The sequence below is a fragment of the Chiloscyllium plagiosum genome, unplaced genomic scaffold, assembly GCF_037043375.1.
Source record: "Chiloscyllium plagiosum isolate Xiang-an unplaced genomic scaffold, Cpla_swu_hap1 HiC_scaffold_25, whole genome shotgun sequence".
NCBI lineage: Eukaryota > Metazoa > Chordata > Chondrichthyes > Orectolobiformes > Hemiscylliidae > Chiloscyllium > Chiloscyllium plagiosum.
The window spans coordinates 39,911,357-39,937,480 of NW_028270163.1; the positions used below are offsets into that span (position 1 = coordinate 39,911,357).

Below are 26,124 nucleotides of genomic sequence, written 5' to 3' on the forward strand. Positions count from 1 at the left end.
ATAACAGGCGAGATCAGAAATTCATCACATGTTAAACAGATGCAAGGTTTTTTCTCACCACTCAGTGGCGCAACATGTTATCGCCATGTCTCCTTCAATAGGTTATGGTGCTTCCTGAGAAAGAAGCATGATCTTAACAAACAACATAAAGTGCTGGCTTTGCTGGCAGCAATGCTGTAAGATAGATGCGAATTCTGTCCTGTTCCCTACAACTCTTTCAGAGAGTCATTTACTTTTAAACAACGCATGCATTTTGCACATCAAAGGAATCGTGACTGCACATACAGAGTGGGAAGGAGGTGGCAGCAGAATACACGATGATTCATAAGAAAAACTGGGAAAACAGATAAAAGTAACAATTTGAAGTACAGCACTTGTGATAGTCAAGGATGTGCTTAAGACTAGCATTTAGGGAGGCGGGCAAAACCCACAGCCAATTTCTGGGATCCAGAAAACTTTGAACCCATGTTGGAGGTCATATGAGGTGCAATAGAGGGAATACTATGAGCAGAAGCATATGTCAGCGATAGACAGGATAGATCGACTGAATCCTTAGGAGAGTATAAAGAAAGTAGGAGTATACTTAAGAGGGAAATCAGGAGAGCAAAACGGGGACATGAGATAGCTTTGGCAAATAGAATTAAGGAGAATCCAAAGGGTTTTTACAAATATATTAAGGACAAAAAGGGTAACTAGGGAGAGAATAGGGCCCCTCAAAGATCAGCAAGGCGGCCTTTGTGTGGAGCCACAGAAAATTGGGGAGATACTAAATGAATATTTTGCATCAGTATTTACTGTGGAAAAGGATATGGAAGATATAGACTAGGGAAATAGATGGTGACATCTTGCAAAATGTCCAGATTACAGAGGAGGAAGTGCTAGATGTCTTGAAACGGTAAAAGGTGGATAAATCCCCAGGACCTGATCAGGTGTACCCGAGAACTCTGTGGGAAGTTAGAGAAGTGATTGCTGGGCCACTTGCTGAGATATTTGTATCATTGATAGTCACAGGCAAGGTGCCGTTAGACTAGAGGTTGGCAAACGTGGTGCCACTGTTTAAGAAGGGCAGTAAAGACAAGCCAGGGAACTGTAGATCGGTGAGCCTGACCTCGGTGGTAGGCAAATTGTTGGAGGGAATCCTGAGGGATAGGATGTACATGTATTTGGAAAGGACTGATACGGGATAGTCAACATGGCTTTGTGAGTGGGAAATCATGTCTCACAAACTTGATTGAGCTTTTTGAAGAAGTAACAAAGAAGACTGATGAGGGCAGAGCAGTAGATGTGATCTATATGGACTTTAGTAAGGCGTTCGACAAGGTTCCCCATGGGAGACTGATTAGTAAGGTTAGATCTCATGGAATACAGGGAGAACTAGCCATTTGGATACAGAACCCGCTCAAAAGTAGAAGACAGTGGGTGGTGGTGGAGGGTTGTTTTTCAGACTGAAGGCCTGTGACCAGTGGAGTGCCACAAGGATCGGTGCTGGGCCCTCTACTTTTTGTCATTTACATAAATGATTTGGATGTGAGCATAAGAGGTAAGTTTGCAGATGACACCAAAATTGGAGGTGTAGTGGACAGTGAAGAAGGTTACCTCAGATTACAACAGGATCTTGACCAGATGGGCCAATGGGCTGAGAAGTGGCAGATGGAGTTTAATTCAGATAAATAGGAGGTGCTGCATTTTGGGAAAGCAAATCTTAGCAGGACTTATACACTTAATGGTAAGGTCCTAGGGAGTGTTGCTGAACAAAGAGACCTTGGAGTGCAGGTTCATAGCTCCTTGAAAGTGGAGTCGCAGGCATTTGGTATGCTTTTCTTTATTGTTCAGCGTATTGAGTACAGGAGTTGGGAGGTCATGTTGCGGCTGTACAGGATATTGGTTAGGCCACTGTTGGAATATTGCATGCAATTCTGGTCTCCTCCCTATCGGAAAGATGTTGTGAAACTTGAAAGGGTTCAGAAAAGATTTACAAGGATGTTGCCAGGGTTGGAGGATCTGAGCTACAGGGAGAGGCTGAACAGGCCGGGGCTGTTTTCCCTGGAGCGTTGGAGGCTGAGGGGTGACCTTATAGAGGTTTACAAAATTATGAGGGGCATGGATAGGATAAATAGACAAAGCCTTTTCCCTGGGATCAGGGAGTCCAGAACTAGAGGACACAGGTTTAGGGTGAGAGGGGAAAGATGTAAAAGAGACCTAAGGCGCAACATTTTCATGCAGAGGGTGGTAGGTGTATGGAATGAGCTGCCAGTGGATGTGGTGGAGGCTGGTACAATTGCAACATTTAAGAGGCATTTGGATGGGTATATGAATAGGAAGGGTTTGGAGGGATATGGGATGGAAATATGTTGCTGGAGAAGCGCAGCAGGTCAGGCAGCATCTAGGGAACAGGAGAATCGACGTTTCGGGCATTAGCCCTTCTTCAGGAATGAGGAAAGTTTGTCCAGCAGGCTAAGATAAAAGATAGGGAGGAGGGACTTGGGGGAGGGGCGTCGGGAATGTGATAGGTGGAAAAAGGTCAAGGTGAGGGTGATAGGACAGATTGGGGTGGGGGCGGAGAGGTCGGGAAGAAGATTGCAGGTTAGGGAGGCGGTGCTGAATTTGATGGATTTGACTGAGACAGGCTGGGGGAGGGGAAATGAGGAAACTGGTGAAATCCGAGTTCATCCCTTGTGGTTGGAGGGTTCCTAGGCGGAAGATGAGGCGTTCTTCCTCCAACCGTCGTTTCGCTGTGGTCTGACGATGGAGGAGTCCAAAGACCTGCATATCCTTGGTGGAGTGGGAGGGGGAATTGAAATGTTGAGCTACAGGGTGGTTGGGTTGGTTGGTCCGGGTGTCCCAGAGGTGTTCTCTGAAACGCTCCGCAAGTAGGCGGCCTGTCTCCCCAATATAGAGGAGGCCACATCGGGTACAGAGGATGCAATAGATGATATGTGTGGAGGTACAGGTGAATCTGTGGCGGATATGGAAGTTTCCTTTGGGGCCTTGGAGGGAGGTGAGAGGGGAGGTGTGGGTGCAAGTCTTGCACCTCCTGCGGTTGCAGGGGAAGGTGCCGGGAGTGGAGGTTGGGTTGGTGGGGGGTGTGGATCTGACGAGGGAGTCACGGAGGGAGTGGTCTTTACGGAATGCTGATAGGGGAGGGGAGGGAAATATATCCTTGGTGGTGGGGTCCGTTTGGAGGTGGCGGAAATGACGGCGGATGATGCGCTGTACATGGAGGTTAGTGGGGTGGTAGGTGAGGACCAGTGGAGTTCTGTCCTGGTGGCGGTTGGAGGGGCGGGGTTCAAGGGCGGAGGATCGGGAAGTGGAAGAGATGCGGTGGAGGGCATCGTCGATCACGTCGGGGGGGAAATTGCGGTCCTTGAAGAAGGAGGCCATCTGGGTTGTGCGTTTTTGGAACTGGTCCTCCTGGGAGCAGATGCGGCGGAGTCGAAGGAATTGGGAGAATGGGATGGCGTTTTTGCAGGGGGCAGGATGGGAGGAGGTGTAGTCCAGGTAGCTGTGGGAGTCGGTCGGTTTGTAGTAGATGTCCGTGTTGATCCGGTCGCCTGAGATGGAAATAGAAAGGTCGAGGAAGGGGAGGGAGGAATCTGAGACTGTCCAGGTGAATTTGAGGTCGGGGTGGAAGGTGTTGGTGAAGTGGATGAACTGTTCCACCTCCTCGTGGGAGCACGAGGCGGCGCCGATACAGTCATCGATGTAGCGGAGGAAAAGGTGGGGGGTGGGGCCAGTGTAGTTGCGGAAGATGGATTGTTCCACATATCCTACAAAGAGGCAGGCATAGCTGGGGCCCATGCGGGTGCCCATGGCTACTCCTTTTGTTTGGAGGAAGTGGGAGGATTGGAAAGAGAAGTTGTTCAGGGTGAGGACCAGTTCAGTCAGTCGAAGGAGGGTGTCAGTGGAAGGGTACTGGTCGGTACGGCGGGAAAGGAAGAAGCGGAGGGCTTTGAGTCCTTCGTGATGGGGGATGGAGGTGTACAGGGACTGGATGTCCATGGTGAAAATAAGGCGTTGGGGACCGGGGAAGCGAAAATCATGGAGCAGGTGGAGGGCGTGGGTGGTGTCCCGAACGTAGGTGGGGAGTTCTTGGACTAAGGGGGACAGGACGGTGTCAAGGTAGGCGGAGATGATTTCGGTGGGGCAGGAGCAGGCGGAGACAATGGGTCGGCCGGGGCAGTCAGGTTTGTGGATTTTGGGCAGGAGGTAGAAGCGGGAGGTGCGGGGTTGTGGGACTATGAGGTTGGAGGCGGTGGATGGGCGGTCCCCTGAGGTGATGAGGTTATGGACGGTCTGGGAGATGATGGTTTGGTGGTGGGGGGTGGGGTCATGGTCAAGGGGGCAGTAGGAGGAGGTATCTGCGAGCTGGCGTTTGGCCTCAGCGGTGTAGAGGTCGGTGCGCCAAACTACTACCGCGCCTCCCTTGTCTGCTGGTTTGATAGTGAGGTTGGGGTTGCAACGGAGGGAGTGGAGGGCTGCGCGTTCCGAAGGTGAGAGGTTGGAGTGGGTGAGAGGGGTGGGGGTGTTCAGGTGGCGGTTAATATCGCGGCGGCAGTTGGATATGAACAGGTCGAGGGCAGGTAGGAGGCCAGCACGGGGTGTCCAGGTGGATGGGGTGTGTTGGACTAGATTGGGTTGGGATATCTGGGTCGGCTTGGACGGGTTGGACCGAAGGGTCTGTTTCCATGATGTACATCTCTATGACTCTATCTATGAGCAATTAGAATGGCCCTCTGGACCCAAGGCAAGTTGGAGAATAAAAGAATCCATGTTCTTTGTGAACTGACTGGCTACTCACTGAAACCCAGTCTGGGTTCTGCCATTCAATTCCTGAACGAATTATAGCCTTGGTTCAAACATTGACAAAGAGCAGAATTCAAAGGTGAGGCGACAGTGACTGCCTTTGACATCAAGGCCGCACTTGACCAAGTGTGGCATCAAGCAGCCTGATCAAAACGAGAATGAATGGGAATTAGGGGGAAATCTCTGCTGGTTGGAGTTGTATCTGGCACACAGGAAGAGTGTTGTTCTTGTTGGAGGTCAGTCATCTCAGGTCCATGACATCTCTGCATCTCAGGTTTGTGTTCTGGTGTCCTAGGCCCAACCATCTTCAGTAACTTCATCAATGACATTCCTGCCACCACAAGATCAGAACTGGGATTGTTCGCCAATGATTGTTCAATGTTCAGTATCATTCACAACTCCTCAGATACTAAGCAGTCCATGTTCCAAAGCACATGACCTGGAGAACATCCAGGCTTGGGCTGAAAACTGGCAAGCAACTTTCACGCCACACAAATGCCAGGCAATAACCATCTCCAAGAAGAGACAATCTAACCACTGCCCCTTGACAGTCAATGGCATTACCATTACTGAATTCTGCATTATCAACATCCCGGGGGGTTATGATTGTCCAGATACCCAACTAGATTCACCCATAAACACAGTGGCTACAAAAGCAGGTCAGAGGCTGGGAATACTGCAGTAAGTAACTCACCTCCTGACTCCCCAAAGCCTGTCCATCATCTACAAGGCACATGTCAGGATGAGTGCAGCTCCAATAACACTCAAGAAGCTTGACACTTTTCAGGATAAAGCAGCCCCTTTAATTGACACCACATCAACGAACATCCACTCCCTCCACCACCAATGCTCAGTAGCAACAGTGTGTTGTATCTACAAGATGCACAAAACAAAATCACCAAACAGCACCTTCCAAACCCCATGATCACTTCCATCTGGAAGGACACGCAGCAGATACATGGGAACCATCTGCAAGTTCCTCTCCAAGCCAGTCACCATCCTGACTTGGAAATATATCACCATTCCTGCACTTTCGCCAAGTCAAAATCCTGAAATTCCCTCCCAACAGCATTGTGTGTTTACCTACAGCACATAGACTGCAGCTGTTCAAGAAGATAGCTCACCACCACCTTCTCAAGGACAACCAGGGATGGGCAATAAATGCCTAGGTCCTGGGCCTTCTCCACCGCCGCTAGGTCCTGGGCCGCCTCCACTGCCACTCCCTCACCACCTGATGCCAGGAGGAAGAACGCCTCATCTTCCGCCTCAGAACACTTCAACCCCAGGGCATCAATGTGGATTTCACAGTTTCCTCATTTCCCTCCCCCCACCTTACCTCAGTTCCAACCTTCCAGCTCATGACCTGTCCTACCTGCCAATCTCCCTACCCATCTCTCCGCTCCACTCTCTTCTCTGACCTATCACCTCCATCCCCACCCCATTCACCTATTGTACTCTTTGCTACCTTCTCCCCAGCCCCATCACCCACCCTCCCCAATTTATCTCTCCACCCTGGAGTCTTCCTGCCTCTATTCCTGATGAAGGGCTTTTGCCCAAAACGTCGAGTTTCTGCTCCTCGGATGCTGCTTGACCTGCTGTGCTTTTCAAGCACCACTCTGATCTGAACTCTGGTTTCCAGCAACTGCAGTCCTCTGGCCCAGTCAGTGACACCTGCAGCCCACAAGTGAATAAAAATGATGAACTATAATATATTAGCAATATCTTTTCCAGCCTATAAGGATCCGGTGGTATGGAAATTGAAGGTGCTGCTGACATTGATAATCATGAACATGTGGACCTTACCCTACTCTGAAGCTGCTGGTCCAGGCTGTGACATTGCTGTCAGCTGTGATTTGCTGCTCTCAGTTGAGGTGCAGTTCAACAAGTTCTCTTTGAAGACTCTTGGTGAATACAGCTTCCTGTTCTGAGCCCTCCTCTCCTTCTAACTCGAAGAGAAGCTGGTCTTCTCGACTACCTCTACTCCATTTTGTCAGGTTGCTGCCTCCCACCAGGAGATAAGACCATAAGACGTAGGAGCAGAAATTAGGCCATTCAGCCCATCATGTGTGCTCCATCATTCAATCATGCCTGATAAGTTTCTCAATCCCATTCTCCCCGTAACCCTTGATCCCCTTGATATTTAAGAACCCATCTATCTCACATATTCGATGGCCTGGCCTCTATTGTCTTATGTGGCAATGAATTCCACAGATTCACCACTTTCTGGCTGAAGAAGTCTCTCTTTATCTTCCTTCTAAAAGACCTTCCCTTTACTCTAAAGCTATGACCTTGGGTCCTAGTCTCTCCTACCAATGGAAACATTTTCCCAACATCTACTCAGGCCGTTCAGTATTCTATATGCTTCAATTAGATCCCTCTCCTCCTTTTAAACTCCATCGAGTATAAACCCAGAGTCCTCAATTTCCTTATGCGTTAAGCTTTTCATTCCTGTGACCATTCTCGTGAAGCTCCTCTGAACACACTCCAGGGCCAGTGCACTCTTCCTCAGATATGGGACCCAAAACCACACACAATACTTCAAATGTGGTCTGACCAGATGCAGCAGTAAGCCCTGTGATTTCAAACACACTGACTGCACCACTCCCCTGTGGTAGTCTCAACTTCCAGCAACACCTTCAACACTTTTATCAACTCTCGCAGCAAGAAGGTAGTTTAAGGCACCTGACCTCTAAGTTGAATGGTGATTCCTTTATATCGTGCCATTGTGGGAGTCCCTCAAGTAGCTGAACACAAGTTACATTGTGTGTTATTAAGGAAAAGTGTCAGCAGGAGTACGTACAGTTCAAAATGTCTGATCAGGCATCAAGCTAGTGTTAGACACTGATTGGAGTCTTGATTTGCCTTCTCCGTGACGTACACATTAATAGCCACACTTTCACCACGTGCAATATACCAATCAGTGCAGGCCACACAGATATTATTGGAGGAAGGTCTCCATCCTTTTTTGGCTCAGAGGGCTTCTTTAACACTGGAACTACCAGTGCTAGAGCTCAAATTTGCAATTCATTAGTGATGAAGTGACGCCAAACGTCAGATGTGCAAACCTAAAAATTATGGAAGGAAAGAAAAGAATAAGAATATGCTGAGATCCACATTTTAAAGACTTGAAAAGCTAAGAGTAGGAAGTCTACTTTAATTTTGACTCCAACTATGTAACAGCAGCAAGTAAGCTTAAAAAGTAGTTTAGATGGGGCTACTTTGAAAGGTTTCCTGTGAGACATGACAAGGTACTAAATAAATATCTGATATTTTCAACTCAGTGAGAATGAAAGAAGCTAATAAAGTATACATGGTAATAACACAGGATCTGGCAAATGTTACAGTCTGATTCTGTGACTTATTGATGGCGATTGGAAATGTTCCCTTTGTAAATGCATGCTTGGCTGGATAAATTATGATACAATGGATTCCTGTATGTCTCAAGGATTACTTGGCACTGGAATAGGAACTCACTGTTCCCTACAAGGATGCAGAGTAATACTGATTAAACTGCACTTGTCAGTCTTCAAAAAAATGAACAAAGTACTTATTCTAAGCAGTCGGTGACCAAACAGTCCTCCTCTCCACGATATCACTTCCTATGGCGCAGTGTCCATTTTGTTTTGTGAAGCATTTGAGGTGTTTACCATGTTTAAGGCACTATAGAAACCCAAGGTACTGCAGCAAACGTGAGCAGAGGTCACAAATAGGCATTATTCTGTGGCAGGCTGTCTCGAAGCTGATTTGCATTCTGAATTGTACAACTTCCAAGATTTCTTTATGAAACACCCCAGTGACGTTTTTGGTTGCTGCTCTGACTTATCCTCTCTATGACTATGACAGCCCGATGCTCAGCAAGTGACAGAAGCCAATTGAAATGATTGATACGGATTAGAGTTAGTCTCTGGAGAAGCTCCAACCCCATTTGTTGTCTGTAAAGGGGAATTCTGGTGAGAGGATTTGTCCTGGATTGTGGCTATGATGCTGCCGAGAATTACTCTGAACTGACAGCCAGTCCTAAACTGAATGCGTGAACTGATTCCACTCTTACAAAGAGACAAAAAAACTGCTGATGCTGAAATCCAAAATAGACAGGCAGGAGGCTGGAAGAACACAGCAAGCCAGGCAGCATCAGGATGTGGAGAAGTCAGCGTTCCAGGTGTAACCCTTCTTCAGGACTGGGGGTGGGTGGAGGGGGAGCTGCAGATAAAGGGGTGGGGGGGGGGCAGAGTGGTGGAGTGGGGATAGGTGAAGACTGATAGAGGGTACAATCTGATTGGTCAATGGGAGGAATGGGCCCAGTTGGTGGCAGGGAGGAGTGGAAGGGATGGGAAGGGAGGTTATTTGAAATTGGAGAACTCAATGTTGAGTCCTTTGGGCTGTAGGCTGCCAGGCAGAAGACAAGGTGTTGTTCCTCCAATCTGCAGTGTGGTTCATTGTGGCAAGGGAGGAGGCCAAGGATGGTCATTTCGGAAAGGGAGAATTGAAATGGGCAGTGACTGGGAGGTCCAGTCAGCCTCTGCGGACCCGACGACAATGCTTGGTGAACAGTTCCCTAACTTTACGTTCAGGTCCCCGATGCATTGGGAGACCTTTTGCAGTAAACTAGGTTGGAGGAGAGGCAGGTGAACTTCTGTCTCACCCGGAAGGACTGTTTGGGGCCCGGATGGAGGTAAGAGGGTGCTGTACCAGCAGGTTTTGCATCTTTTCCAGTTGCAGGGGGTTGCAGTTACCTGGGGGTTCAAGAAGGCTGGTGGGGAGAGCGGCGCAAACCAAGGACTGTCGAAAGGAATGGTCCTTATCGAAGGCCGAGATGGGTGGGGAGGGGAAGATGTACTTGGTGGTGGGGTCTAGTTGGAGTTGGCGGGAGTGTTTAAGGATGATGGGTTGGATGTGAAGACTGATGGGATGGTTATGGAGGACAAGGGATACTCTGTCTTTATTACATGGGGGGGATGGTTTACAGCAGTGGAACAGGGGATGGAGGCGGTGCAGCAGAAGGCTGTCTGGATGACGTGGGGACAAAAAGCACATTGTTTGAAATAGGTGGACATCTGGGATTCTTGCGAGTGGAATGTCTCCTTGTCTGAGCAGATGTGGGGGAGGCAGAGGAGTTGGGAGAATGGGATGGAGTTCTTGCAGGATACTGGGTGGGAGGAGGTGTAGTCCAGGTAGTTACTGGAGTCTGTGGGTTTGTAGTAAATGTCCATCTGGAGACTGTCACTGGAGATGGAAACGGAGAGGTCAAGAAAGGGGAGGGAGGTGTCCGAGATGGACCAAGTGAATTTGAGGGTGGAATGGAAGTTGTGGGCGAAGTTGATGAACTGCTCCAGTTCAGCGTGGGTTCATGACGCTGCACCAATGCAGTCTTGATGTAATGATGGAACAGTTGGCACACAGTGCCTGTGTAGATACTGAAGAGGGACTGTTCAATATAGCCAAAAAAAAAAGCCTGCGTAGCTGGAGCTCACACAGGTGCCCATGGCCACCCCCTTGATTTGGAGGAAATGGGAGGAGTTAAAGGAAAGGTTATTGAGGGTGAGGACCAATTGGGCGAGGCGGAGGAGAGTACTGGTGGAGGCGGACTGGTTGGGACTGTTGGAGAAGAAGAAGTGGAGGGCCTGGGTCTATCCCCCTTGGATCTATCCTGTGACCCTTCTATTTCTCAATTACATGCCTTGTACATCATAAATCATCACTTTACATGCAAGGACACACTTCGACAGAAGGAGTTAGTGCATGTCTTTGGGAACAAAACATTGTGGGAAGCAAGCATCTGAGAGCAGCTGAGTCATTAAATAAGGGATAGTTTGCTAATGAACGTAAACTGCTTGGATTTTCGTGTTAGCACTACATCTAGGTTCATGGTGTCAATGCAAAAGGACTCTGTTTTCACAGAGCGGGGTCTGGCTCAGTAGGCAATCTGGACCTCTCTATTATATGGAGTCACAGTGGCTCTTTACATTTATCTTGTTAAACTGGTCCCCTTATCCCAGTGCAAGAATTGCTGGCCCACTTAATGACTCAGAGATGCATTTAGATCCACAGTCTTCCAATAACTTGCAACCACTGCTAAGGAATGTTACTTCACCCATCTGTGATATTTTAATGCTTTATTATCATTTTACTTCAGAAGCAATGGTGCAGCAGCAGATGATGACATGTATGTCAGCACCTCACCTCATAATCTGCATTTAAAGGGCCAATTTAAAGACACAATTCAGTAGAAATACAACCTTAAACAAAAAAAAAAGAAAGAAATTGGTTTCATGATGGATTCAGGGTAGTCAAAGGCTATCACAGTTTAACACATGGAATGCTGGGGCCAATGAGAAATCAGAGAGGGATACTCTTCACTATCAACAGGAGGAAGAAACCACCTAAGAATCCAAAGATGTTTTAGGACTTGCATCTCTTACAACTCCAAACCATAGTGCTGCATTGTTCAGAATGCAATGCATCACAACCTTGTGAACAACCTGGTTGCGTTCTGAAGGTAACCTCCAGATTCATCCATGATACCTGAAACATTTCCTCAGCATGCTGACGACATGTTTAGTCACTGGAATGCCATTGCATTTCATTCACGTTTTTACTTTGACAGGTATTGCTGGCCAGGCTTGAAGTGGGTGTCTCTCATCTCCTAGTGACATCTTCAATGAGGTTCAGGAAGGTAAACGGTCACAGGAGAAAAACATCATGACACAACATCTCCATAGAACAACTGTCCATACTTGTACCAACATCTTAAGTCATCACTTTACATGCAAGGACACACTTTGACAGAAGGAGTTAGTGCATGTCTTTGGGAACAAATCATTGTGGGGAGCAAGCATCTGAGAGCAGCTGAGTCATTAAATAAGGGATAGTTTGCTAATGAACGTAAACTGCTTGGATTTTCGTGTTAGCAACCAACAGGGCAGCACGGTGGCACAGTGGTTAGCACTGCTGCCTCACAGCACCAGAGACCCGGGTTCAATTCCCACCTCAGGCGACTGACTGTGTGGAGTTTGCACGTTCTCCCCGTGTCTGCGTGGGTTTCCTCCGGGTGCACCGGTTTCCTCCCACAGTCCAAAGATGTGCAGGTCAGGTGAATTGGCCATGCTAAATTGCCCATAGTGTTAGGTAAGGGGTAAATGTAGGGGTATGGGTGGGTTGCGCTTCGGCGGGGCGGTGTGGACTTGTTGGTCCGAAGGGCCTGTTTCCACACTGTAAATAATCTAATCTAATCTTGTGGTTACACTCAGCTACACAGTAATGGAGCAGAAGCCCATGCAGTGGGTGCATATTTCTAGCTGTTCTACAGGAACATGGATTTGTGTGTGCAATTGACATCTCCCTGTGAGAAACCTACCAGCAACACATTTTTTACTTCTTGCAAATTCTGATTGATGTCATCACAGACAAATTCACATAATTACTGATCCTGAAAAATGACCCATCAGTCATTTGTCATTTGTTGTGAATGAAACTTGGAGATCCTGGATATCCAGCAGAGTCCAGGAATGATCTAGAGGCAAAAAGGTCGAAGACAGTGATCATGTTAACCGTCTTTTTTAACACGTGGGCATCAGGTCAAGTGAGGATCAGGTTTATTTCTTAGAAGATACAGATATCTGTCACCTACCTGACTCAATAGCCTTGAACTCCTGAGGTCAGAAGTCACACAATGCCAGGTTATAGTCCAACAGGTTTAATTTAAAATCACAAACTTTCAAAGCACCGCCCCTTCATCAGGTCACTTCACTTTAGGTTGGATTATAACCTAGTGTCGTGTGACTTCTGACCTTATCCACCCCAGTCTAACACCGACACCTCTACATCATTGAATTCCTGAAACACAGCTGCTCTGATATGTCAAGGTAGCTCATCCTCTGGCCATATGCCATGTTATTCTTCCTATGAGCTGCAGCCCACTGGTGCTTCTAATTCTGTTATCCAGCAATAAGTCACTGTTTAGCAGGCTGCTGATAGTGCTCATGCTGATGTTTAGCTGCTATTTACATTGTTCCTGCTGAGGTTGGATCTAAGACTGCCTTCCCACCATGATGGGATTGAGAAAAACTCCAAAGAAAGTAAACCCTCAGCAGAAGCACAGTGAACAAAGCCTTTCCAAATAATAGGCAGAAACTCTGTGTATATGTCTTTATTGCAGTCTTTACATCGGTTTTAATCAGATGCTTCAATTGCCAGTGTGTCTGACCCTTGCTTTCACTAGGGGCTTTTAGAAAGCCCAGGAAAATTGGAGATGGGACTTTGAACTTGGGAAAGTTTGCTGCAATACTGCTCCAACTTAACACTTAGAATCAGTCAATTTGTTGGAGGGAGATCCTGTCTGACTAATTTAATTGCCTTTTGAAAAGTTGACTAACTGTCTTGATGAGGGGTAGTGCGGTTGATGTGGTTTACATGGATTTGGATAAGACCTTTGTCAAGGAACACATGAAGGCTGGTCCAAAAGGTAAGAGCCTATGGGATCCAAGGCAAGTTGGCAAATGATGGTAGCGGAGGGTGGGTTTTGTGATTGGAAGCCTGTGTTCAACAGCGCATCACAGTGATCAGTGCTGGAACTCTTGATGTTTGCAATGTGCATTAATGGCTTGGATGTGAATGTAGAAGGTATAACTAGCAAGATTGCAGATGACACAAAAATTGGTGGTGTTGTTGAGGATGGACGCTTGCTATAGCTATTGATCAGCGGGTAATTTGGGCAGAACAATGGAGGTCAACTCTGATAAGTGCACGCTGATGCATTTTGGAAAGTCTAATAAAGGAAGGATTTACACATGAATGGTAAGTCATGAGGGAATATTGAGGAACAAAGTGACCTTAATATACAAGTCCATGGATCCATGAAGGTGTCAGCACAGATACACAGGATGGTGAAGAAGGCATACAGGATGCTTGCCTTCATTAGGGACACAATATAGGAGCAAGCAAGTCTTGTTGTAAATTCATAGAGCATTCGTTAGGCCACAGAATGAATACTGTGTGCAGTTCTGGTTGTCACACTATCAGAGGGAAGAGATTGCACTGGTGAAGGTGCAGAGGAGATTCATCAGGATGTTGCTGGAAATGAAAAGTTTCAGTTATGAGGAAAGACTGGATAGGTGGGTTTGTTTTCCCTGGAGCAGATGTGTCAGAGGAGGAATGTAATTCAGGTTTACAAAATTATGGGAGGTATATATAGGGTAGATCATGAGAATCTCTCCCCCACTGCAGACATATCTTCAACTTAGTCTTAAACCAAAGGGCATAAGTTTAAGTTGCTTAGAGGAAGTCTGAGGAAAAGGTTTTTTCACCCAGAAATACAGAAGATGCTGCCTGAGGATGCAATGGAGGCAATTGCTCTCACAATATTTAGGAAGCAACCCAATGAATATTTAAAATGCATGGATAAAATAGGTTATGGACCAAGTACAGGTTAATAGGATTTGTGTAGTTTGGTGTTTGGTGGTTGGCATATCTTTGGTGGTTGCTATGCTGGAGGACTATGATTCTAATCAGCAACACCTCGCCCAAAGGGGCTTCATATAAGCAGTCTAACACGCTAAAGTCAAAATGTGAAAGTTGGTAGTCGGAGTGAGCTTCCTGTGCACTTACATTTTTAATGGTACTTGCTCCAACCTGCACTCAAACCCATTTATCAGATTGAACTTTTCCCCACAAAGCAAGGTTTTGATGGCCTACAATGTCATCAGGCTAAGGGAACTGGTTTATTTACACTATCAGCTGCATGCAGCTTAACCTCACCTATATTGGGTAGAAATGCTGTTTAGTTGAGTCACCTCTCACTGATAACAGAACAGATAAATGGGACTCTTCTCAGCAAAAAGCCAGAGTTTGAAAGTTAAATTTTGTCAGCATTTTACTACTTTCCTGCTTTCACTTTCAACATCTCCAAAAAGCATTTCTATCATATGCATTTTTTATTCTAAACTCAAAAAAACTGAAACTTTGGAATTTAGATGGTCAACTGTCCTCATGTCTGGTACATGCTGAAGTGGGTTAATAAATATGTACAGTTAAGTTCAGCTCCAATCTCCTGCCATTGCAAATATTGTCCTGTAATTTTCAAAATTGCTCAGGATTATTTAGCTTTTATGCATTTTCTTTGTTTGATGAAGGTGCTAGCTGGGGTGGCAACGGTGACTCAGTGGTTTGCACTGCTGCCTCACAGTGCCCAGGACCCATGTTCAATTCCACCCTGTGGCAACTGTTTTTGAGGAGTTTGCACATTGTCCATGTCTTCGCACGGGTTTCCTCTGGGTGCTCTGGTTTCCTCCCACAGTCCAAAGATATGCAGGTTAAGTGGATTGGCCGTGCTAAATTGCCCATAGTGTCCAGGCTAGGTAGATTAGCCATGGGAAATGCAGGGTTACAGGGATAGTGTAGAGGGGAGTGGGTCTGGATGGGATGCTCTTTGAAGGTTCAGTGTGGACTCAATGGGCCAAATGGCCTGCTTCCACACTGTAGGGATTCTATGATGACTGGGTGCTTGGGGTGGATTAAACTTTGCCCTTTCTTGTCAAATGAGAAATTGACCAAGATTAAAACACTGAAGTTGCCGGTGTAAAATCTGTACAAGAGTACTGCTGATCTTCTAATGTTTACAATTTGGTGTGTTTTAGAAGCTGAACAGCTAAAGGTGTATTGTACACATGGACATCTTTCAGATTGGCTCATCATGTCTGCTGTTGTGCTTCTTAAAACAGAAAGAGTTCAATTCCATTGGTTATGACCATAATGAAATGCACTAACCAAATTAAAACACAATGCTCTCTCCTTCATGTTATTTCACATCGGTGAAACACTTTCAGGCACTTATTGCTTTCATTGTACAATAAATTTACATTTCTGTAGAGAAGCTACATTTTTTAAGAACCTGTTTGTCATATGAAACTGAATCATGCATATAATGCTGCTGTGCCACAAATAAATCTAAAATTGCTATTTTATATACTACAAAGATTAGACATTTACAGGAGGTTGCTCAAAAGAAAGTCTAGATTAAAGAGGTAGTAGCATTCCATTGTCAAAGGTTCATAATTTTAAAAGAACTGTGACTCACTGCATTTGTAGATTTCTTCCAATCTGTCCACCGAAGTCAATGAAAATAGTTTATAACCAGAGATAGTACCAACTGCCAGAGATCTGCAGATCAAACAACAAAATAAGTATCAATATAATACATAACTTGAGCCGGACTTAGCATTTTCTGTCCGTTACAGTCTTCCTTACTCAACAGAAGTGTTGACTTTTCCATTGTTTTGTTTAGGAAAGGCCAATCAGTCTTTCTGGCTAAGAATGCAGGTAACAAATGGGGAGATCCTCATTCACTCCCATAGCATTTTAGCAACAGAATAGGTATCGACACTATTTCATATCACCTCCTATTGGTTCTTTCATAAACCATATCTAATGTTAATATTCTCCGTGATCAATGATGAATCAGTAACACTTTCAAGGCCAACATTAATGCATATTTGATAATGGTACAACTTGTACCAGGTTTCATGCAGACCCAGTACTGGTACTCTTCATACCATGGTTGATACAGATTTAATCATAGAATCCCTACAGTGTGAAAGCAGGCCATATGGCCCATCAAATCCACACCGACCCTCTGAAGAGCATCCCACACAGTTCCACCCTCTACCCTATACCTGCATTTCCCATGGCTAATCCACCTAACCTGCACATTTTTAGATACTATGAGCAATTTAGCCTGGCCAATCCACCTAACCTGCACATCTTTGGATACTATGAGCAATTTAGCCTGGCCAATCCACCTAACCTGCACATCTTTGGATACTATGAGCAATTTAGCATGGCCAATCCACCTAACCTGCACATCTTTGGACTGTCAGAGGAAAGCCATGTATGCAAACTCCACCCAGACAGTAGCCTAAGGGTGGAATCGAACCAGATCCCTGGCGCTGTGAGGCAGCAGTGCTTAACACTGAGCCACGGTGTCATCCCAGATATTGCCACAGATTATTCATACAAATTATTATTGGTACAGATCTAATATTGCTATAAACTTGCTATTTTTAAAAACAAAAATGTCTTGGAGATGCTTGATGTTCTCTGTATCTAGACATACACATAGACCGGAATGGAATGAATATTACATAACACATGAGTTTTTGCAGCCTTTATGACTTTAAACAAAAAAAATCTGAAAGAACTGCATCTGCTGGAAATCAGACACAAAAACAGAATTGCTGGAAAAATTCAACAAGTCTGCTGAGTCCAGCAGGTCCCTGGACCTGAAATGTTAACTCTAATTTCTCTCCACAGATGCTGCCAAACCTGCTGGAAAACCTCAGCAGGTTTGGCAATATCTATGGAGTACCACCAGAGTTAACATTTCAGGTCCAGGGACCTGCTGGACTCAGCAGACTTGTTGAATTTTTCCAGCAATTTCTGCCTTTCTGACTCTGATGTACTTGTTTGCACAGTTATTACATAGTGAGGGGTACAACTTGTGAAACACCCATCCTTGTAACAAACTAAATACATTTATTTGGACTGTACCTCTCACATTAATTAAAGATTGTTGTTCAACTACATGCCACTCAGAACATGTGGTCAGGAGTTTATGTAAATTGAAGCATTCTGGCTAGTTTCAGCCACAAGTTCAAAAACAATATGGGATATAGCAATGTTATGAATAAAAAATCAGGTGTGATATCTGAAATGTCCCGTCTGTGAAAGCTGAGACATTTTTTGCAAGTTGATCCTCATGGCTTTGCACAAGTCAAGAACAGATACAGTCATCAGGTGAAGGACGGTTAGCAGGCAGAGGATATAATGAAAAAGACTGATATGAAAGTAAGACAAAAGTGTGACGACAAAAAGGTGATGCATGGGAAAAGTGCAAGTAGCCCTAAGTTGTTAATGTATCCTTTTCGAGATTATTACTGGAGGATTTCTCTTGATAATGCAAAATTTCCTTCAACTAGGGATTGAAAAACCAAAGTCACTGCATTCATCATTTGCCACAATCTCCTCTCTTCTTTGTGGTCACTGCCTGAGATTGAACAAAACCATTCATATCCTTGGTATCTTGACTGACATCCAGAGACAAGCTTCAGACCAGACAGTCAGAACTGCTTCCATCTCTGTACCATCGCCTGTCTCTACTCTTACCTTGACTTATGTGCTGCTGAAATCCTGATTCATGTATGGATGTTATCAATACACTAGACAATTGCAATTTACTACTGACCAGCTTTCTGTCTTGCTTAATCCCGAAATTGAACTTATCCAAAGTGCTGCTACATATATCCTAACTTACACTGACTTATAGTAGCTGTGTCAGGTAACTCTTCAATCTTAAAACACTCAACCTTGTTTACAAATCCCTTCCAAAGCTCCTCTGTTTCTCAAATCCCAAAATTCTGTAATTCTGCCCACATTTACCCTCCTAACCCAGGTCATGCCTTCAACTGCCTAGGTTTTAGACAGTTTCTCTCCCTAAGCCAACCCAATCCTTTAAGATATTGCTTAAAGCCTGTATCAATTACCTTTCATAGCGTCAAATTTTGTTTGATAATGCTCCACTAAAATACTTCAGGACATGTTATTACTTTGGAATTCTTACATAAATGTAGAGGTATACCAAAGGTTTTGACTGTGTGGAGTTCTTACATTCTTACTGAACTCCACACAGTCACCCAAGACTGGAGTCAAACCTGAGTCTAAGGTGCTTTGAGGCATCAGTACTAACCACTGTGCCACCATACCACTCAAATAGAACTCACAAAAGTCATTCTGCAGGGCTGAGGGCTCCGCTTTTCTCCCACAGTCCAAAGATGTGCAGGTTAGGTGGGTCAGCCATGCTAAATTGTCCTGTAGTATCCAAGAATGCGTAGTCTAGGTGGATTAGCCATGGTAAATGCAGGGATATGGGGTTAGGTTGGGGAAGTGGGTCTGGCTGGGATGGTCTTCAGAGCATTGGTGCAGACTTGATGGGCCAAATGGCCTCTTTCCATATTATACGACTCTAAACCAACACATCCACTAATAGATGATAACTGGGCAGCATGTGCTGAAATGTCTGGAGTGTGATAATCATTAACATGAGCTATAAGCTATTAGGGACACACTCTCTGCAAAGAAAGGAACATGTTCAAGCCTACCATCTTTTTCAAATTACTCCAAAGAGTAAACAGAAAGCACTCCCATACTTATCTCAGCTACAAGTTTAGAATTGCTAACAATCAGTACTCGTAGATGTGACTATTTGGATGAGTGCAAGATAATACCTTCAGCAACAAGATTTCTGCATTGTTCCAGTCTAAGTGACTGTATTTCCTTCTTTTTAAAAAAAGAAGAATTTGAGTGAGGCAACCATTCAGGTAATATACCCATTATTATGCGGTAAAGAAGTATTACAGAAAATTCACACATATATGGCCTTATTTTTGTGAATCTCATACAATATTGCTCAATGCATTGTTTTATAAGGTTGTAATGGAATATCAATATAAGTTTCATGCTAAAACTACAAACTTGATTCAATTTGAAGCTGGGTCAGAGGTGAGAGTACCGCCATCTGAACCAGAGTTGACATTCTTAAAGAAATCTCATAGATGCAGCAAATATTCTCACTTCAATATTTTGTGTTAGAGAAGAGCTGACTTTTTTTAAATGTATAACATAATAATTCAAATGACCCTCAATTGAAGCCAAGAGGCATCTTGACAGATGTGTTAATAGGCAGGGAGTAGAGGGATACACACCACGTACACACAAAAGATTTTTAGTTTAGAAAGGCATCATGGTTTGGTACAGGCTTGGTGGGCCGAAGGACCTGTTCCTGTGCAGTATTGTTCTTGGTTCAAAGAACTAAATTGCCCATGGTGCCCAGAGTTGTGCAGGCTAGATGGATTAGCCATGGGAAATGCAGGGTTACAAGAATATAGTCGGTGGTGTGGGTCTGGGTGTGATGCTCTTCAGAGGGTCAGTGTGGACTCCATGGGCTAAATCGCCTACTTCCATCATGTAAGGATTCTATGGTTCTATGAATTGCCCATAATCAACATCCTGGGGATTACCATATACAAGAAAAGGAACTGGACCAGCCACATGAATACTTCAGCCGCAAAAACAGACCGAGGATAGGAATTTTGTGGAGATTAACTCACCCGCTGTTGCCCTAATGCTTGAATACCATCTACAAAGCCCAAGTTAGGTGTGTGATAGAATACTCTCCCCTTTCCTGGATGTGAGCAGCTTCAGCAATTCAAGGAGCGTGACATTATTCAGGGCATTGCAAACTGGATAAGTGGTTCCCTGTCCACCAATGTCAACATTCACTCCCTGCACCATCTACACAGAATGACAGTGATGTGAATCATCCACAGGATGCACTACAGTAACTCGACAGGCTCCTTCAAAAGTATCTTCCAAATTCACAACCACTTCTATCTGGAAGGACACAGGCAGCAAATATATACCACCACCTGCAAGTCCTCCTCTAAGCCATATACCATCCTAACATGGAGCTATAGTGATGTTCCTTTACTTTCACTGGGACAAAATCCAATAAGTCCCTTCTTAACAGTACTCCGGATATATCTATGTCTCAAGGACTGCAGTGGTTCAAGAAGGCAACTCACATTCTGGAGGGCAATTAGGGATGGGCACCAAGTGCTGGCTCAGCCAGGAATGCTCACATATGGAGTTATAATAATACAGATTCTGCTGGGGATATTTCAGCAATAATTGTTAAGTGGTAGGTCAATTTACCAACTAGACATTACAATTACCCACAAGCTGCGTCATGGAATATCCACTTGTACATTGAAATAACCTCAATTCATGCTGGCATTGCCAAATTCGATTCAGATGCAGAATCTGCAATAAAATTATATGGACTTAGGTCACAACTACATACATATAGCACCTATCATTATGGAGTCTGTGTTACTGTTATGCAGTTGAACATGTCAGTGCGACAGTTAAGCCATCCAAATATTTTGATTGAAGATAAACTCTTATTATACCTTTACAGCAAAATAACTGTAATCACATGACAAACTCATCTGGTGCTGGCTTAAAGAAACACGCTATTTTCCATACAAAAAAAACTAAGCTAAGCTAACCCCTTGTGGTTTCTTGTAATGGTAGCAAACATTTGAAACCAATAATAAACCCTGACAACCACTGTCTAGTTTGGTGTGTCCTTCCCCATGAGTGAAAGAAATCTGAGAGCTAATTTGTTACATTGCCAGAATCTAAGTGCCTTGTAACTTTAATAATATGGCATTGCCACATATCTGGGAGCCTGGATCCTGCCAAAAATCATCATAAATTTTCGCCACTGGGTTACAAACAAATTAACAAAAGAACTACATTAATTAAATTTCAAGGTCCAACTGAAACTTAGGAATGTATATCTTAGTGCTGTATCTCAAAAGATCAGATAGTTTAGACATAAAAAGCTTTTGCGAAATACGATGATTAAGTGACTGTCCATAAAGTGCACATTTGAAAATTATAGAAATTGTTCATCAGTAATCTGCTGAATGATTGAATGACTCAAACTGCAATGTTGCAACAAATATCTTGCAATCAGGTCCTCCATTTACAGGAGTCTTTATCAAAAGTGTGTTTCACAGTAACATTGTACTGACAATATCTGCCCAGGAAGTTCCAGATGGCACTGAAAAGATAAACTTGAATTTTGTACTGCCCTACCATATCCCCAGGACATCCCAAAGACCTTTAGAGCCAAATACAGAACAACCTCAATTAACCAAACATTAATTATCCGAATTTCGGATTATCCAAACAAGATCTCAAGGTCCCGTAAAAACGCTATTCATTATCCGAACAATCCATTATCTGAACTCTGTTATGCCAACAAAATACTCCCTACCTGTCTCGTTTGGATAATTGTGGTTATTCTGTAATCGAATCATAGAATCCCTACAGTATGGAAGCAGGCAATTCGGCCCACCGAATATGATTCGGCCCATCGAGTCCTCTCCGACCCTCCGAAGAGCATCCCACTAAGACTGAAGCCCTACCCTATAATCACGTATTTCCCATGGCAAATTCACAGCCTGCATAACCCGAGACACTATAGGCAATTTAGCATGGCCAATCCATCTAACCTGCACATCTTTCGACTGAGAGGAAACTGGAGCACGTGGAGGAAAACCACAAAGACATGGGGAGAATGTGCAAACTCCTCACAGACTGCCACCCAAGGCTGGAATTGAACCCGGGTCCTTGGTACTGCAAGTCAGCAGTGCTAACCACTCAGCCACCATGCCACCCAAATTATGTAAGTAATAACAGTGACTGTTAATCATTAGGTGAACATAGTCACCAGTTTGCACAGTGTTATGATCACAGCTGATGGTACTACTGGACAAGTCAGATACCAGATTGAACTCTGGCTTGAAAGATTTTTTTTAAATTTATGAAACATGTTACACTAGGCTGCACAGGTTCTTTAACAACAAAACAGAAGTTTACGACACAAAAAACAAAAACAAAAAAAAATTACCAAGCTATCTAGATACAGAAGACAGTTTAGAAAAGTCTTAAAACACACTCAAAACAAAAGTGTCAACCGATTTCCCCGACACTGTTACAGAGATTCAAATCTCAGAAGAGTTACACCCATCAATTCATTAAGGATCTACTTAAAGAACAGTATTGTCATGGATTGTGGAGATAATTAGTTGAGTCTTTTTTCAAATCTGCCACAACTCAAAGCCTAATCTTTCTCCATTTTAATAACCTACATATTTCTAAGCAAGGATGTTGTGAAACTTGAAAGGGTTCAGAAAAGATTTACAAGGATGTTGCCAGGGTTGGAGGATTTGAGCTATAGGGAGAAGTTAAATAGGCTACGGCTGTTTTCCCTGGAGCATCAGAGGCTGAGGGGTGACCTTATGGAGGTTTATTAAATCATGAGAGGCATGGATAGGGTAAATAGAGAGGGTCTTTTCCCTGGGTGGAGGAGTCCAGAACTAGACGACATAGCTTTAGGGTGAGAGGGGAAAGATAAATAGAGACCTAAGGGGCAACATTTTCACGCAGATGGTGGTGCATGTATGGAATGGGTTGCCAGAAGTAGTGGTGGAGGCTGGTACAATTGCAACATTTAAAAGGCATCTGGATAGGTATATGAATGGGAAGAGTTTGGAGGGATATGGGCCGGGTGCTGGCAGGTGGGCCTGTTTCCATGCTATATATCTCTATGACAATGTGACTCTAAATGCTTCTGCTTTGAAAGTTTCACAAACTCGACATTTTTTTTTAAACTGAGGTGACTGTATGTTTCCCTGAACTTACCTATACTCCTCCATTAAACTTGCTTTTGACCCTGGTTACATTTCTTCCTAACTGCCCAAAAAAAAATTAATCTCCGGCTTTTCTAAACTCAAATCAATTCTGGATTATTCAGAGCTGAAAACAAGCTAATGGTTTTCAATGTTTACCCACCTGTCATAAATGCTTAGTATAATGAAATTTCCATTAACACCACAGGGGTCTACAGGTACTTACTTTCTCAGCAATGCTAAATAAGATTATTGTTTGGGAAAAAATCACTGATCTTGTTTTTTACTTAAATAAAACCCTTACAGGAGTAACAAATACCTGAGTGCCACTACTTTGTAATCCAAGTCCAACAATGATACCAACGTATAGATAAAAAGTTATACACTTTTCACAACAATAGCCAGATTTTATACATAACAAATAAATAAGTGACCAGATAATTTGTTTGTGACAGTGCTGGGAGATGGAAAGAGAAATCAAAGTCCCATATAGTGCAAGAAAAATTTCCAAATGTATTGGAACATGTAGATGGTGTCTTCCAAAAAGCCACATCACTGACCATGTAGCACTTCATCAGTACCACACTGAAGTGGTAGCTCGGATTGTATGCTCAAAACACAACAAACAACCTTCAGAATCGGAGAGTGCTATTAGCTGGCTACTCTATTAGATGGTGACCTCCCTCAGTCAAGTTTACTGGTCAAAATTATACATGTGAATTATTCTGGCTTTAGTTTCTGTTGAACTCCAAACTCAGAACTGAATAACAATTGAGGAGACTATATGACACCAATTTTTAGAAGACATATAATTGATACAAGTTATTAGCAATTATTATTTCCATCACCATTAACTAGAAATAAATTTCTTGTTTTCAGATATCAACTTTCTGAAAACTGATGAGCAAATCTCAGGAAAATGTTCATAAAGTTATAATTGACCAGGGTGTGACATGGTTCTTGATACTCTTTTTGTGGGATTGGTAAAGTTGAATCTGAGATTGTGATTGGAGATACAGTAATTGGCAAGTTAAAATTTCCCAGCTTTTTGCCATGCAAGCTTATTAGCCATGAGCTTTCCAGTCTGTGGAAGCTGGTTTTGAGCGATGGCTTTTTGTGTATAGAAGCACATGCCAATTACTTTGAAAAATAACTTTGTTGCTAATTTATTTCTGTTCATTTTGCCCATTTAAATACAGTGGCATCTAAGAAATTAATGTCTTACTTATGTGTTGGGGCTTTAAATTTCACGGAACATTGACTATTATTGAGGACATTGATAAACTCTTCAAACACTGTTTCTGCTGGAGTTCAAATTCAGCAACGTTAACACAGGTACGGGAGTTACTGTTGCTACATAGTTGCATCACTTAATTAATAAATTAGTGACAATGGGAAAGGAGACCCTGAAAATCAAAATATACCGCCTGAAAATTAAAAAGTTACCTTTAAGAAAATCTCCGGAACAGTGCTTGAAAAAAAAAGTTTGCACCTTGAGGCGAATGTTGTTGCCAAGGGCAGCATTTATTGCCCGGCCTTAATTGTCTTTCTGAGCTGATGGCTTGCTAAGTCATTTCCAAGGGCAATTAAGAGCCAACCACATTGCTATGACTCTGATGCCACACGTGGGCCAGACCTTGCAAAAACAGTTGGTTTCCTTCCTTAAAGTACACTCAATTGGCTTTCATGATAATAGATGATAGTTGTCAGTCTAATTGAGGCGAGCTTTCAATTTAAGATTTATTCATGGAAGTTTAATACTGCCAACTATCCTGGTGGAATGTGACCTCATGTCACTATGGAGGCGTCTTGGGCCTATGGATTATGAGTCCAGTGACATTAATATTGCATTATCATCTTCCCCAAAATCTGTTTTAAGAAACTGCTCTTGTTGATTTTCATTAAGGACAATTTGGGGACAGGGCATAGAATAAAAACCGAATTTTAAGAAAATATTTAGGAGCAGAGTAGGCCATTCAGCCAATCGCATCAGTTCTGCTATTCAGTGAAATCATGGCTAGTCTAATAATCCTCACCTTTACTTTCCTGCCTTTTCCCCATAACTCTTGATTGCCTTATGCTATAAATAAATGTCTATCTCAACCTCGAATATACTTAATGACCCAGCCTCAACAGTCATTAAGTTGTTGATGACTGACAAAGAATTTCATAGATTCATCAGCCTCAGAAGAAATTTCTGCTCACCTCTGTCTTAAATGGGCAACCCTTTACTCCAGGGTTGTGCCCTTTGGTCCTTGAGTCTCCCTTTCGGGGAAACAACCTCTCAGCATCTACCCTGTCAAGCCCCCTATGAATCATATATGTTTAAAGAGGATTGTCCCTCATTCTTCAAATTCCAATGAGTAGCATTTTAATATAATCCTGAACTTAAAAATGTGTTGCTGGAAAAGCGCAGCAGGTCAGGCAGCATCAAAGGAACAGGAGAATCGACATTTCGGGCATAAGCCCTTCATTCCTGAAGAAGGGCTTATGCCCAAAACGTCGATTCTCCTGTTCCTTTGATGCTGCCTGACCTGTTGCGCTTTTCCAGCAACACATTTTTAAGCTCTGATCTCCAGCATCTGCAGTCCTCACTTTCTCCCAATATAATCCTGAACTCAACATTATATGCTTGACATGGAACCATTTGCTGTTTACTCTACACCGAATAAATCTGTAAACATATGGACTGAGCTTGGGCTTATAGTTGGCTTTTTTAAGCTCCCTATATTACCCTCCCTCAAAAATCATCACATATCCCTCTCTTCCCAAACAAGCGGGATGTTTCTTGTTTGTTTTTCCATGATGAACACAAGGGTGATGCCTCTTACATCATCCAAATTGGGAGAGGCAGAGTGAGGAGCAATGATGGGTGGCAATAAAGCAGAAGAGCAATAAAGCTAGCAGGAAGGATGGGTTAGCAGAGGGAAGGTAAATACTGCTGAGTGCAATGGAAATGCAGAGGAAAAAAAGGCTCCTGGATTGGTACAGCATTCAACAGGTTAGAATAAGC

General features: G+C 43.8%; 1 protein-coding gene across 5 annotated transcripts in view; it reads right to left on the reverse strand.

Annotated features, from left to right (window-relative positions):
* LOC122562187 (WD repeat domain phosphoinositide-interacting protein 1) overlaps positions 1–26,124 on the reverse strand; it is a 103,811-nt gene that overhangs the window by 73,740 nt on the left and 3,947 nt on the right. For all 5 annotated transcript variants that reach the window (XM_088000633.1, XM_043714833.2, XM_043714834.2 and 2 more), the window contains one exon: positions 15,875–15,957. In XM_088000633.1, coding sequence (XP_087856759.1) covers positions 15,875–15,957 — 83 coding nt within the window. The remainder of the gene's footprint in view (positions 1–15,874; positions 15,958–26,124) is intronic.